At 46.3% G+C, this 16,479-nt stretch overlaps 1 protein-coding gene across 2 annotated transcripts; it reads right to left on the bottom strand.

Annotated features, from left to right (window-relative positions):
* Positions 1-1,877: 1,877 nt before the first annotated feature.
* xkr9 (XK, Kell blood group complex subunit-related family, member 9) lies at positions 1,878-16,402 on the bottom strand. Of its 2 annotated transcripts, XM_023794396.2 has the most exons (6): positions 14,373-16,402; positions 11,111-11,342; positions 9,752-10,204; positions 6,826-7,034; positions 5,686-6,573; positions 1,878-3,995 (listed from the first exon to the last, which is right to left on the bottom strand). In XM_023794396.2, the coding sequence occupies exons 3-5, from the start codon at positions 10,030-10,032 to the stop codon at positions 5,735-5,737; spliced, it is 1,329 nt and encodes a 442-aa protein (XP_023650164.2). In that variant the 5' UTR covers positions 10,033-10,204; positions 11,111-11,342; positions 14,373-16,402; the 3' UTR covers positions 1,878-3,995; positions 5,686-5,734. The 2 variants fall into 2 exon arrangements, with proteins under 2 accessions (XP_023650164.2, XP_023650163.2); XM_023794395.2 differs by lacking the exon at positions 1,878-3,995 and having other exon boundaries at positions 5,138-6,573; positions 14,373-16,401.
* Between the last annotated feature and the right edge of the window lie 77 nt (positions 16,403-16,479).

The raw sequence follows: 16,479 nt of genomic DNA, 5'->3' as shown, positions 1-16,479 counted from the left end.
AGAACAGCACGCAGATGGAAGATCTCGCTACCGCCCCCCTACTCTGTGGCAGGGGAGTACTTACACTGCCTTTTCATCTGAAATGTAACATTTCCGTAATCCCTTGTAGGAATGAATGAATGCTACATTTACGTAGCACTTTTCAAGACACCCAAAGCGCATTAGAGAACCAATGGGGAGTCACTTCAACCGCCACCAGTGTAACGCCAACCTGGGTGATGCGATGGCAGCCAATCTGTGGCAGTACACTCACCACCCAGTAGCTAAGGTGGTGAAGGAGAATCACTCAGTCACACTGACAAGGGACAGAAAAGGTAGGGGCTGTCCCTGAGACCCCTCGTGCCAGGAGGGGGCAGATGGCTGCAGCCCTGGTGTCGTTTCGGGGGGGGGGGGCAGCCAGATGTTCACGCTAATATTAGTGACTGCTGTCCAACAGAGGGGACAGGGGGACAGGGGGACACAGAGACACCGGCACACCCCACAGCGGAAGACACCACCAAGACACAGCAGGTATCCCAAGCAACCTTTTTGGCCTCTAGGATTCAGAGACATGGAGATCTGACCTCAAACACCCACTGCAAAAAAATATAAAACCCTAAAGAAAAGTGTATTCCTTTGATGGAAATTATTGTCTTCATTTAAATATTAAATATGTATTTTTAATATATATAAATGTTCATTTTTGTTGACTGGTTGAAAACACACTCACTCCAGCACAAGACAAGAGAGAAAATCACACATCCACTTTCTCACTCTCCTCTGCATAACGGTGAGCTTTTTTATATACGGATTTCTCTACTGAAGTGCAGATGGATTAAATATTACATCAAAGGGCCTTTAATGATTCACAGTAGATCTCAGGTTTCCCTCCAGTATCAAGTTCAAAACTAGTGCATGGCCCATTTTTCCAGTACATTTAATGGATCGCTGTCTATAATCAGATTATCACTGGCTTAATGTATAACAAATTTCACCCAAGCAGCATCAAAGGGTGGCATTACATTATAATTCCGCATGCCATCTCTGTCATAACTCAGTGTTTTACCGTTGTCAAGGGGAGGCACTGTAGCTGCAGATGCACGTTGGCATGCCGTGTGAAGGCGATCAGCAGGGGGTGGTAAAACGGCCATATACCATTTGGTGCCACCATTAAACACCAACACAGATTCCCTTTCACCTTTAATTTCATGTCTGTTGCAAAAATGTAGCCTCAGCGGGGTCAATCAAACCATGCAGTTTATTTAAACACACCTTGTGGTGCTACTGTAGTGTCTTGGGGAGGGGTTACGGTTGTGATTTAACCTGAGATTTAATGTCTCCCTTGTGTAACATCAGTGTGTTACCTCCAGATTCACAAAACAGCTGACTTTCTGTTTGGTTTGTTTTTCTTTCCCACTAATAAAAGGAAAAAAGGTTTCACTGCTGCCTGAGTATTGATGCTGCTCTCTAAGGACTGGTACCACTGCCTGAGCACTGATACTGCTTTCTGAGGACTGGTACCACTGCCTGAGCACTGATACTGCTCTCTGAGGACTGATACCACTGCCTGAGCACTGATACTGCTCTCTGAGGACTGATACCACTGCCTGAGCACTGATACTGCTCTCTGAGGACTGATACCACTGCCTGAGCACTGATACTGCTTTCTGAAGACTGGTACCACTGCCTGAGCACTGATACTGCTCTCTGAAGACTGGTACCACTGCCTGAGCACTGATACTGCTTTCTGAGGACTGGTACCACTGCCTGAGCACTGATACTGCTTTCTGAAGACTGGTACCACTGCCTGAGCACTGATATTGCTCTCTGAGGACTGGTACCACTGCCTGAGCACTGATACTGCTCTCTGAGGACTGATACCACTGCCTGAGCACTGATACTGCTTTCTGAGGACTGGTACCACTGCCTGAGCACTGATACTGCTCTCTGAGGACTGGTACCACTGCCTGAGCACTGATACTGCTCTCTGAGGACTGATACCACTGCCTGAGCACTGATGCTGCTCTCTGAGGCCTGGTACCACAGTCTCCTTAGGGCACACTGCTCCATTTTAGTATGTCTCTCAGGTGACCTCCCATCATCACTGGCCATGTAAGTTGTATCACAATTAGTGGTTCACATTTAAGGGCCTAATCTGCATGATCTGGGAAGAGAAAGCAGATGATTAATGACTTCCGGGACGACAAGATGAGCGCGGTCTGACCGCGACAGTGGGCGAACTGAGGGCCCTTTCCGCTTCTATGCGGCAGTGAGCTGCCTTTGCATCATTTATAACCTCCTTTTTGTGCTGATTGCCTGCTTGCCCCTATGATGTGCAGGCTCTCCACTGAGGACCAGGCTCCCGTCCATAAAGAGGCCTGCAAAAATAAATACGAGTGCTCCCCAATCCATCAGCCTCGCCACTGTAGACGCGTGCCCAGCAAAGCTGCACCTCCTGCTTTCTGTCTGAAAGGGGGACGGGGTCCAGCTGCTGAGCTGCAGTGGACTGGGGGCAAGTCAGAGCGAGAACGTGAAGCAGAGCCATCGACGGACAGATGGATCAAACCCCAGAAAGTCTTGCCAAGCCTCTGTCTGATTCTTCCAGATCTTCAGTTGTTTGTGATGCATTTTTTTACCACACGGGAGAAGGCGACAGCGTGCCATATGAGCAGGGCTGATGTTCAGACGTTCTTCTCGTCTTGAAGGTCTCACTGCTCCTCCTGGAAGGACTGGATATCCTCACCCAGCTGTCCGTGTAAATCCAGAGTGAGCTGGAAGGTGGCTCATCTTCAGCTCTGAAACCAGGCTGAGGGATCTGTGGAAACATCATGAGGCAGCCTGGCCAGAGTGCTCTGCTTTGCGGGGGACGTGTCAGCCCACAGACAAGTGCAGACAGAGAGGGGATTTGTTCGAAACCCTCTGAAATCACCGGGTTAAATTTCCTGTATGAATGACACCAACTTCGGGATTCTTGGCTGCGTTTCTTTCCTCTCGAATTCTGGATGCTAAGCTCTTTCCCAGGCATCTGCTCAAGCTGAATTCGGAGCTAAATACGGGTTCTATGAGCAACTGGACCTGGCGTTAAGGATCTGAACCCAACATCCTTCGTATTAGCCTGCTCAATAATTGGCTGATATTCTTGTGATCTTTGCCAAGGGCATCTCCCAAAACAGCCAGATTCAGACTCACAGAGGATTGTGGCATCAGGACCTCAGAGTGATTGACAGCAAGACATTTCACCTACAAGTCTGGTCACCTGGTCCCTCCCCCACTGACTCAGCCAATCAACAGGCAGCATCAACACCCTTATGCTACAGGGAAACGCTTGCAACCTTTTTGCAACCACTTTTTGCACACGGCCATCTGCCTGCACAAAAGCGTTTATACAGTTGCATTTTCCCAGCATGCATTGCTCAAGCTTATGATTTGACATTTTTCAGGAAAAAAGAAAAGAAAAATTCTTCTGCTGTTTCATGTGGACTTTATTTACAGAACCTCCAGGAAACATTGAGCCGTCCTCTGATCACTAACGAACGGATTGTATTTAATTAAGTCTCACCGGCTGCACAATCTGTCACTGCCAGGGCTAATTTGTTAGCGTGTGCGCTGTGATTAAAGGATCTTGTGGCCCACAAACCGCACTTGGCGCACAAACTTTCCCAATTTTGGGAATTCTCCAGGTATGAGGCGAGGGCCGAGGCCGGGCTGAGCCGAGCCATGCCATGCCATGCCATGCCATGCCAGCAAGCTGGGGCAAACTCCCCGTGCCCCTGGAGGTAATTAAAGACACCCCAGCTGGCAGCCCATTAATCATGCTTTATTTGGACTTTGAATCTGTAATGAAAAACAGTCTCTCGCCGGCCGGCTCTCCACTTTCCCGGCACAGTGCCGCAGTGCTGTGGCGTGACCGTCTCTCACCGTCCCGTCAGTGGGCGTTTGGGGCCGTTTCCTTCAAAGTCCCCCCCAGTGAATCCGGCCTCGGCAGCCTGCTTTGGGCCTCGAGCTGCACGCGGCGTCTTTAAAGCCAAACACAGGAGCAACACGTCACCGTAATGAAGCATCTCAGGGGCCTTTTAAATGGCGTCATTATGCTTTATCTGAACTACAGCTCCACAAACATCATGCCGGCATGCTTCCACTGCCCGCCCGCCTCTCTGAGCGTAGTCGCATTTTTCTCTGAGCGCTAAAACAGGCGTCAGCTTCCGGAAACCATTGCGGCCAATGGGGGACTGGCTGCCACAGACGGCAGGAGCGGCAGCCATCGCGAGGGGAACGCCGCGGCATCTGCAGGATCTCAGGCGCACGTCTGGGAAGGAAATGAAACACTGGGAGCATCTGCATGATGCTGCCCCCACGGGTGGGAGGGGAGGTTGCGCCACAGCACTTTGCAGAAATGCTCAGTGACCCCAGTCGTCCATATGAACACAGGAGAAGACATTTAAAAGCCATTAGTGGGACGAAAGGGAAGAGTAAAGTCTAGAGATGACTTCTGCTGTCCCATAAAACCTTCATGGTGTTTCATTCAGTGCCAGTCCCCTGAAAACGCCGACATCTGGACTCTAGTGCTCCTCTCGATAATGGAGACCCACAGCACACAACCCTCAGCAGCTAGGCTGGCCCACTCTGCTGCCCCGTTTAGGTTTGGGGTCTGAAACGCCCCCTCAGTCGAAGAGATCTCCCTGCCAGTTGAATCCCAACCCCCACCTCCATCCCACCCCCCCCAATTTGGGACAAAGGTTTGAGCTGAAGAATCACGGGCCGGTTACTGTAGCCTCACAGCCACCCTCCAGCTGCCCTGTTTCTTTATTAAAGTGTGCGGTGCAGAAACCCCCCCCCACCCCCCCACCAGTGTCTGATGAAAGTTCAGTGCTCCTTCGGAAAAACGTGCCGGGAAACCGCCAGCGCCACGTCCGGCTCGCGGCTACGCTGTTTGTTTGACAGTCGGCTACTGTTTCGGGGAGCTGCGGCCCGTCAGCGGCCCCCGCAGCACAGCTCACAGGGCCACAGCCATCCGCCGTGCCGGAAACGCTCTACTGATCAGTCCCGCCGCCGCCTCCGCAATACTTTCATGGCAGTCAAAACAAAATTAGGTTCGTTTATTATCTTAGGACAAGCTTTGAAACGGCCCTCGCGCAGCTGACGTCAGCCCCCCCCCCCCCCCCCCCCCAACAAGCCACGGGATTTTACCGGTGTCCAGGGGGCTGTTTATCTACCATTCCTTACTGGCTTTATGTCAGAGTGACATATCAGATTCGTGTAAAAAGAGTGCAGCAGCTTTATTTAAATAATTAATAATTTAATGTCCCTTTATTTATTTCACTGTCTATATTCCCGAGCGCTTGCTTCTTTCCAGGACCGAAGCAATCGATTTGGCAGTAAACTGGAACGTCTTCATAAATATACTCCGTATTACAAAGTATTGCTTTACCTATATTATTATGCATTATTAAAAGGGTGAAATTCATTTGTTCACTACCGAATAAATACCTGATGTATTTTTATTCCGTCCTTGGTCTCCCTGTGCACGTATTAATCAATAAAATTTCAGGTGAGGCAACAGCGACACCTAGTGCTCATAACCTGGAATTCGCATTAGACCGTATGGAGTTTCTACTGAAAAGTGTCCGATGACGCTATTCCACTAGACATTTCGCACCGTTTTCGGAGCAAATAAACCGCCTTTCCTTTGTACACATTAAAATTCACCTTAAACTGTCCCACTCATGTTGTTGAGGCTTCCTTCAGCAGAGTGGTGTCATGGCTGTAAAAACATCCTCATCCGCAGAGTCCAGCCAAGTGAAACGCCCTGCCGCCCTTCTGGTCCATCCTCCACATCAGCTATGCGAGCTTCTGGTCCATCCACCACATCAGCTACGCGAGCTTCTGGTCCATCCTCCACATCAGCTATGCGAGCTTCTGGTCCATCCTCCACATCAGCTATGCGAGCTTCTGGTCCATCCTCCACATCAGCTATGCGAGCTTCTGGTCCATCCACCACATCAGCTATGCGAGCTTCTGGTCCATCCACGACATCAGCTATGCGAGCTTCTCTTCTGGGGTGCAGGAAGGAGTAGTAGAGAGAGAGGAACAGGAGGCCCATGATAGTGCCCGCTGCTATCACAACGACCGTCTGCCAGAAAAAGTCCAACTTCTCGGCAGCTGGTGTCAAGAAGAAGAACATCAGAGGCACCAGCAGGTTCTGCAGAGCGGACATGGCATAGTAGACGGTCATGGGCACCTTTGTGTTCTGGCCTTTTATGTTGAAAAAGGTGAATATGAGTATGAAAGCCACGACAGCCCTGTAGAACCACTCCAGACCTTTGGATGTGCAGAAATCTGTCTGGACTACAAGGGTCCACAGGAAGCCCAGGAGCCAGAGGAGTAGCAGAACCGCGAGGCAGTAGGTGCTGAAGAGCAGCAGCATGCTGAGCGTGAGCACGCGCGCGCACACCATCAGCAGCTTGTACAGCAGGTACACCAGCAGGGCGGCGCCAGGGGGCATCTCAGACAAATTTGGCATGGACCGCCGAAAGCATCGCCAGTAGTCCACGGTCGCCCAGGCGATGTTGAAGAATGAGCCGACGATAGAGATATCTGGGGGGGGGGGGGGGGGTTGAAAAGCCATAAGCCGAGCTGATCATAAAACAGCATGATGATTAACTGCCCAATGTGATAATTAACTAACCGTGGGGGGAGGGGACACCCACGGTGGGCGGGACTAACGAGTGCTGTCAGTCACCATCTACTTTGATTTCTCATTGGTTACTTCCCCCTGCTGAGGCCCTCTAGGCCTTTTCACTTCTTTAAATATGTTCGGTCCACAAACTGCTGACCCAACAGACTCACACTGAATTATGGACCTCTGGTCATGGCCCAGGACGACGTATAGCTGCAAGACCAGCTGGGGGGCGCTCTCGAGGAAGGTCTCAAACAGCCGGAGCATGCTCAGATCGGCAGCCTGGCCGAACAGCTGCAGGTGGAGTTCATCCTCATCGTACCAGTCGTACTCTTTGGTCCACAGCACCCTGCAGGCCATCTTCAGGTGCTGTTGGTACCTGCAGGGGGCAGTGCACATGCTCTCAGGGAGATAAACGCTTCGTTTTCATTCACTTGCAGCGCTGGCATCTCTACACTAGACTTTGATGCCCAGAATAAAAATTACATATTCAAAGCTTGAGGCCACCTGGGTGTTTATCTGGTGTCTTTAAGGTTCCGCACACATGATTGGGTATGCAGTGACACCTGCAGGGGGCAGAATAGAGCCAGACCTGCCTCTCCCTGGGGAGGTACTTTCAGAGGTCAGACTACAAGCAATGCGCAAATAGAACTTCTGGAATAAAATAATTTTAGAGCCCGTAAAACTTTAGTCAACATAATAGTTATGATTATTCAACCTGCAAAGAAAACACAGACAGCTACTAAGAGGACTCAAGCAATTGAGAGGAGCCACAACAGGTGACTAATAAAACTGTAAGGACATATGGGAGGAATGCTCATCAAGTTAAGATAAGCGGTGTTTTATTGTGTCAGTTACATCATACAGACCGGCGCCTAACAGTGTTGTCATTAGACTGCAGGGGGCGCTGGATGGAAGCCAAATGAGCCCATTAAAGCACCCCACAGATTACTTACTAATGTTATTAAATTATCCCATCAGTACAGCCATGAGAGACTGAGGGCAAACACACAGGACAGACAAAAAAGTAAAACACAGGATAAAGACAGCAAATAAACAGATCAACGGGCATACAGGTCCAACGTAAAGGACAGAAATACAGGTCCAGCATAAAGGACAGGCATGCAGGTACAACAGAAAGGACAGGCATGCAGGTACAACAGAAAGGACAGGCATACAGGTCCGACACAAAGGACAGGCATACAGGTACAACAGAAAGGACAGGCATACAGGTCCAACAGAAAGGACAGAAATACAGGTCCAACATAAAGGACAGGCATGCAGGTACAACAGAAAGGACAGGCATGCAGGTACAACAGAAAGGACAGGCATACAGGTCCGACATAGACGACAGGCATACAGGTCCGACACAAAGGACAGGCATACAGGTCCGACACAAAGGACAGGCATACAGGTCCGACACAAAGGACAGGCATACAGGTCCAACAGAAAGGACAGAAATACAGGTCCAACATAAAGGACAGGCATGCAGGTACAACAGAAAGGACAGGCATGCAGGTACAACAGAAAGGACAGGCATACAGGTCCGACATAGACGACAGGCATACAGGTCCGACACAAAGGACAGGCATACAGGTCCGACACAAAGGACAGGCATACAGGTCCGACACAAAGGACAGGCATACAGGTACAACAGAAAGGACAGGCATACAGGTCCAACAGAAAGGACAGAAATACAGGTCCAACATAAAGGACAGGCATGCAGGTACAACAGAAAGGACAGGCATGCAGGTACAACAGAAAGGACAGGCATACAGGTCCGACATAGACGACAGGCATACAGGTCCGACACAAAGGACAGGCATACAGGTCCGACACAAAGGACAGGCATACAGGTCCAACACAAAAGACAGGCATACAGGTCCAACACAAACTACAGGCATGCAGGTCCAACACAAAGAACAGGCATACAGGTCCGACACAAAGAACAGGCATACAGGTCCAACACAAAGGACAGGCATACAGGTCCGACACAAACTACAGGCATGCAGGTCCAACACAAAGAACAGGCATACAGGTCCAACACAAAGGACAGGCATACAGGTCCAACACAAAGGACAGGCATACAGGTGCAACACAAACTACAGGCATATAGGTCCAACACAAAGGACAGGCATGCAGGTCCGACACAAAGGACAGGCATGCAGGTCCAACACAAACAACAGGCATACAGGTCCAACACAAAGGACAGGCATACAGGTCCAACACAAAGGACAGGCATGCAGGTCCAAAACAGGATAAGCATGTGCCAAGGATAAAGACAAAGGACAAACACAGAACCAACACATAGATTTAACATAGGAGCTTAAAACAGATGACTGACAGAGGTGTTCAACACCGAGACTTTAGACAGACATTTGAAACAGAGCATTGACACATGAATTCACACACAGAAATTTCATGCAGACAGATGTAACACACAGGTTTGGCAGCTCATACAGTAAAGAAGATTTACATCATTAGACAACAAATCTTCCTATTCAAGTTACACACATTCACAGAGGGACTGGCCACATTTCCATGTAACTTCTTTCAAAGTCCCCATAACACTGCAGAAAGGAACAATGGGGTCTGTTAGCTGTACACAACAGCAAGCCCAAAAAGTCTAAGCGATGTTTGGAAATACTACTCCGACTCTTAGAGCACGTTGATGTCACGCTGCTGCCCTGGTTGGACTTTAGCAGGTTACATAACGTCATCAATAACAAAACGTGACCATCATGCGATGTCAGGAAGGGCAGAGTGCTGACCCTGTCACTGAGGTGTGCTAGGACAGCTTCAGGGCTTATCAGAGGAGCTCTTTATGATTGTAACTGCAGCACGTAGAGCCGGAATGACATCTGCTAGCTGTGAGCAGAGATAGCTGGGCTGAAAACATGCGTGATGTCTGGATATGTGGTATCTCAGCATCTCAGCTCTTAATCTCGTGCCCCCACAATGAAATAATAGCTGCAGTGTTTGTCTCACTGCTGAGCTGTTTCAGTGAGATATGCGTGTACACCTTCCCCATATATACTTTAACTGTTATGAGGAACAGGGTCTGTTTCTGAGGACGGCAAGGACCTACGGAACTACCTGGTGAAGATGCCCAGCTGGAGAACGTGCAGCACGACCAGAGAGAGCCTGCAGTTCCGGCCCGTCGAGGTCACAGCGGCCAAGTCATCACAGAACCAGGCGTAACTGAACACCTGGCTGCACACAAACCCATTCAGGACAAAGAGGAGGGTCAGGGAACCCCAGACAAAATTTCCATTGCTGAAATACTGTCCCGCAACCCAAACATCAGCGATGATGTCTGCCACATAAAGGACCAAGCCCGCAACAGTGCGGAACCACCTGAATTTTGTGAAACGCATGCTCGGTCCCTCCCTACATGTCCTCAGCGTGAGGACCCGGTATAGGGCACCCCCTGGTGTACCGGAGGTCACACATGTTTATACCACTGGAGCAAAAGCCTGTCCTTGTCACTGATTTTACATCTTCGTAAAGGTTCTCAACAGTCAGCATTTCCTGCCAGGTGCTTCAATCCTGAGGATAGAAGTAAGGCCAGATCAGGTACGTAGAATGCATTCAGCCATTCAGAAACACAGCCTACTCTGAAATATCATGGAACTTTCAACAATCACAAGGTGGTAAACATACAAATAGCCCTAACGAAAGTACACATTACAAAGAAGGGCGTATACACGCTTACGTGTAACCTGTGAGTGCCAATCAGATTTTTGTTTTCCCTTGTTGTTGGTAGGAATTTTGCACGTAGGCTTTTGCATAAAGAACATACCAGCTGTCACGTCTATTTCCTTCGCCGTGTTTAATTGTTGTTGAAATGAACATAGCTGAATGGAGTGTGTGGAATGCACGTGCCAGATAAAGCGCGCACCCAATCTGAGAATAACCCGGAACTGTCTCAGGCTGTCAGGACCAGTAACAGTGTTTCCACATTAATGAGCACTCCTAATGAGTCAGTGTGTTCTCTGTGTCCTCAGCTGGTCATTATAGTTTCCTAATTTGTGAACCAGATCAAGAAAGATCTTTAACTCAGGCTCAACACAGAGATTCAACACAGAAGTTTAATTAAAGACGTATTTTATATAGAGAGTGAACACGAATTATTAACGAATTTCCCGCTAGGATCAATAAAGTATATCATCTATCGATCCATTCATCCATCCACCTATCTATCTATCTAAACTGAAAGAATAAACACAGAGGTTAATACAGAAACTTTTAGCACATGTTTAATACAGATCTTCCAACATTGATTTAACACTGAGCATCACATTCCATAAACGGATTAAACATAGTTTTAATACAAACTTTCAACGGCTTCACTAGAGTATAGTATATTTGTTAAACACACACACAAACATTAACCTGTTACATACACATGCGTGTGAAATCAGCACAGAGCCGAACTGACATTGACAGACGTACCTGCACGTCCGGCTCGCGGCCGCGGTTACTGGCGTCACTGTGCTGCTTCCCGGACGGAACCGCAGCCCTGCCTCCGATCATCCAGCCTCCATCCCCGCCTCCGATCATCCAGCCTCCATCCCCGCCTCCGATAAGCCGTTCTTATCTGCGGACTGGTGTTTAGTGACACATGGCGAAGTGTTGTCGGCTTATCACTTTCTGGGTTTGCCTGCGTTTTCTCACCCTGATACACCTGAGCACAGAAGGGAAATATGAATTCCTGTAGCAGGTATTTTATCGCAGCGTCATCTTTACTATGACAAGCATTCACCTGAGATTTTAAGATGGTTTTGAATGCCTGAAATGCCTGGTCGGACTTGTATTTTAACTATATGCTGCGAAGCCCTCACTAAGTGATTCGCGAATGCAATTGAATTTCAACGAAAAATATTCATGTAGATATGAAAGACAGCCTATTAATCTCTAAGTTTGTTCATAAAGTTATGCTTCAAATCGTAAAATTATTAACACACTATGGCATACGCATTCTTTCTTTCCTTTTTTTTTTTTTTTTTTTTTTTTTTTTTGTTAATTGATGCAAGACAGGATCATCCACACTCCTCGGCCACCGGCACTACATGCACGCACTGAATGATATGTCACATGATGACAGGCAATGATCAGTTTATTTTTTATTATTTTATATGATATGGACATCACAGCAGCACTAGAATTGTTACATACATGTACTGTATGTACAAAGCCCAGACGCGCTGTTATTTTTTTTTTTTAGCAAATCGCTAATTTACAACGTTCAGTGTAAATAAAACGTTCAATACACATACATAGTAGTGTTTGATGTATTGATATTTAAGATTTTATATCAAGCGTAATGTAAAATAATGTCATTTTGGAAATGATACGTTTTAATACAATTATATTGAATAAAGTCATATACGTACACACATGCCAATCATAAGTCAAAACGTTGCTAAATTTGGCTGAATTATACACGCCAGAAGTGGTACTAAATGAGAGCTGTTTGGGAGCTGAAAGAGTCACTCTTACTGCTGAGCTTAATTGATTGATCTTTCTCAGTAAAACGAGGAATTCCCATCACTAGTATACAGGGCACGTGAAGCAATGCTCGGAATCGACCGCTTGGAGGCAGTGTTGTATTACTGTCAGGGTAAGGGGGACACGGCAACAGTTAGGTCTACATATTCAGCACGGGGAAACGTACCGCGGGTAAAGACAGGCTGGAATAAAGGACAGCACGATGCTGCGTTGATTTTTAAAAATAAAATAGATGGATGGATGATGGCTACACAAATAATTAAAAGGTTGATTCAAAATAAGTTAATTATCAGTCTAGCATTTAGACTATACTGTAGATGTGAATTTCTCTGGGAAATTATCATGGTTCATTAAGCATCGAGTTGTGTGAATATGAAACAGGCAGATCAACCTGGGAAAATTAGAATATCTGAATAAAATAAACATGTCTGGGCTTGTGCATGTCCGAGTGTGGGCAGTCAGTTTGGCAGATCAGGGTTTTATTGCAGTATTTTGTAAGAAATGAAACTTGTGCAAGCACCTGTAACAGCAGCTAGGCAACAGCAGCTAATGTTATTTCAGAAAGCACTCAGTCTGTACATAATGACGGTCATGTGACCAAATCATTCCACAAAGTGCCAGTATGACTATGTGCAAACTGAGGCAGAGAGAGGATTGAGCAATTGGAGTGGTTTCCCTGTGGTCATTCCTGTCTTTGTGCTTGCTGACTGTCTCGTCTTAGCATGAGTGTAAAGCTCTGCCACACATACAGACCATGGGAAAGCATGGTGAGAGAACAACTCCACGAACCAACACCAAGAAATGAACTCCTCCCTCCAAAAATCACCCCTGATTTTGTCTCTCATCTTAAGAGTGGACAATGAAATCTGGCGTCAGGGACTGGCATGGGGAGTTAGAACAGAAGCGGTTATAGCTACAAAGGGTGGGCCGACTAAATATTAAAGCCTAAATATTAAAAATGGGATGTCATTAAAGTTCATGCGTGTGTAGACAGGTGTCCCAATACTTTTGGCAATATAGTGTAGCTGAGCAAACTACGAATATATGAAATGAGAAAAAAAATGTTTGCATAGGAACCCTGGGGAAAGCGACCTTGGAAGGGATGAAATGGTATTAGCCAGCAGAGACCTGTGTATTGAGCAGGGATGGGATCAAAGTCATTCCTTGGCGAGTCCGAGTCAAGTCTTGAGTCAAAACATTGCAGTGCGAGTCAAGTCTCGAGTCATTTGCTCTCAAGTCCAAGTCAAGTCTAAGTCTTTCCGTCATTTTTGCTGTCAAGTCACAAGTCATTAAATTTGTGACTTGAGCCCAAGCCGAGTTATGAGACATGTAACTTGAGTCCCTACCTATGCCAGTTTTTTTTTACATTTAGTGATTAACACTTACTGCAGCAAAAACCTGCCACAGTAGGTCACAGGATACATTTTTTTCAGGCAGAGACGGGGCGAAAAGAGAGTGTCCACTCACAGTTGTCCTCATACAGTTTTGTATGTCAACAAACTATCTCAGGAAACCTTGAACTCATTGAAAATGCAGACAGCGAAATAATTAATATACACAGAAATTATAAAATTAATGTTATAGTAACCAGAGGAGGACTATAACCTCAAATCTTCTTGAGTCACAGGGTTCAAGTCTTTCCATCAGTTTAGCAGAGACGAGTCACAAGTCATCAAATTTGTGACTTGAGTCTGAGGCGAGTTGCAAGTCAGTGACTGTCTCTGGTATTGAGAGAGAAGATCTGAGTGTACAGGAGGTTTTGCAGTTTCACCATCTGCACTGCACATGTCACTTGTGCAGGACATGAGTTTTGAATGTGCATGTAAGGATTTGCTATTTATGCCATGCCATTTCGGCTACAGGAAACACCAGTTTTCAATGGCTGCAGGCAGTATGTGTGCGTTGTCTATCTGTCAGAGATATTGACCATGTTCCAGCGTACTTCCTGTCTGGACTGACCTCTAGTTCTTTAATCTTACACCTATTTTAAGAGCTGCAAAGTTCAGGGTAAGGCTGTCTGCTTAAGGCTCAAGCCACTTTCAGCAGAGCATAGCGCTACTCTCTCCTCAGATCAGTTCATGCTGAAGACTAGTAGCTGTTGACCGTTACACCCAGCAGCTTAATTATAAGTTTTGTAGCATGTTGTCATTGGAAGTGGGACTTGATATGTATCAAATGCGTCACTGCAGAAATGAAAAATTCTCACCAGGACATAGAGTTGGATGTCTTGAGACCGGTCTTGGTCTCGAGACCACTTTTATGTGGTCTTGATCTTGTCACAGTCTCGACGGTCTTTGGTCTTGGTCTTGTCTTGGTCTCGGATCCCTCGGTCTTGTCTTGGTCTCGCTGCCTTGGTCTTGCTGTCTCAGATCAACATAGTGGTCAGGAGATTTGGAGCGAAAAGTATCCCTGACACACAACGTAACGTTCGATAATGCAACATTATTATTATTTTGCCTTTCGCGCCCTTCAAATGCAACCAATCAATGATATACATGCATTTTGTTGTGATTCAGACATTGGCGCTCATCCAATCAAAATACGCTTTATAAGCGCAAAATAAGTGTAGCGCTAGTTAAACATTAGATCCAGCATCACAGGCTATAAGATATTGCAATCTTTAGTTTTCCTGAAGTGCAATCAACCACTATTTTAAAATGAGAACTGTTTTCTCTCTCCCTCCTCTCTGAAAATATGCCTGTTAACAGTGATGCTTTCTCTCTCTCTCTCTCTCTCTCTGTTTTTAAGTATTTCATCTATCTGTATTAGTTTATCAATCTGTTATTTGTCCATAATGTCTGTGTTCTATCGTTCTTGCCCGACTGAACAACAAGCTTGATATCACTGGCAGTGTGTTGTAATCACATGCCACTGCAGACATCAAGATGTCAGAATCTTTTAAGCACTTGTCCTTATTTTCATTAATGCACAATTTGATGTGCAGTTTGCATTGGTATATAGTATTTGTAGTTTGCATTTGATTCATGTGACATGTGCACATGTCTTTATATTGTTTGATTACAGTATTTTACTTAAAATGGTGTTGACTAAATAAATGTGATCATTGGATTTCAAATAACATCCGCATGTCACATTGTGTTGACTTAACAGGCCTAATCCATTTCAGGGCAGTTGATATCATACAGTGTCATTTGGCTAGTACTACTACAATGGGACATGATGCAATTTCAAGTTTATAATTGTGTATCTTCAATTTGATGTTACAATTTCATCTACAAATTAAGTATAATTGAAATCAGTTACGTATTTCCCATTCTTTAGACAGTTGTTGGAGGTGTTAGCTGTTTTGTCAGATGACTTTGGGACCAGTCAGTACCCGTCATGTCAGTCCTCAACAGCACACAACAGTTAAGGGAGTCTTTTTTTCAGTCTTGGTCTCGGTCTTGGTCTTGACTCGGTCTGTCTTGGTCTTCGTCTTGGTCTTGTCATGGTCTCGATACCCTCTGGTCTTGGTAGTGTCTTGGTCTTGCTTTAGGCGGTCTTGACTACAAGTCTACCAGGACACCGAGAGTATAAGAGACTACCGCTGTTGCGGGCATTGTTTTTGTCACAAAACTGTATCCTTTGTTTCCATGGCAATTCTCAATAGGTGAAGTGTTTGTCAAATTGGTAAAATAATCTTGGAACAATTCAGGATTATAAAAAAGTGACGTGTAGGTCCTCCCTCTGTCATTTTGGGTGGAGAAGCTGCCCTACTGCATTTTGGGTTCATTTTATATTTTATTAGGAAAGATCAAATCATTAAGCTGCTCCTGCATTCAAATGCCAAACGGAAAAAAGAAAGCATCCATTTCCTTCATACAAACAGTGAGATTAATGATTAATTTTAGTACACCATACACAAGGCATGGACTTTCTCCAAAGAAACAGACCCAACCTTCGTTACATAAAACAAGGCAAATTTACTATGAATGGGTACTGACTTGTGTCTGTAAGGTGGGGGAAAGTTAAGATAATTCCAAGGGCCCCTGAGTGACAGGGGGCCTAGAAAATTTGGGAAATAACTGGATTGGTCTGGACTGGGGGGCCCAATATGATATGCTGTCATGTTTCTGGCCCAAAATCTCAAAAACTTTCCTGTGTCTCCTTGAGCAAGGCCCTTAACCCCGAGCTCCCTGGACACTGCCATGGGTGGCTGCCCTTTGTGGACAGCTTGCTTACAAAGAGCTAGTTGAGCGAGGCGTAAAAAAGACAATTTCACCACAGGAATTAATAAAGTGATTTGATTAGAAGCCGTGTCCATTGCAGGCATGACAAAGATCTTACCAGCTGTGGGGGGGGGGGGGGGGGGG

The sequence above is a fragment of the Paramormyrops kingsleyae genome, chromosome 15 (genome assembly GCF_048594095.1).
Source record: "Paramormyrops kingsleyae isolate MSU_618 chromosome 15, PKINGS_0.4, whole genome shotgun sequence".
Lineage (NCBI taxonomy): Eukaryota > Metazoa > Chordata > Actinopteri > Osteoglossiformes > Mormyridae > Paramormyrops > Paramormyrops kingsleyae.
Note: the sequence above shows the minus strand (reverse complement) of the source record. Positions and strands in the feature narration are given on the sequence as shown.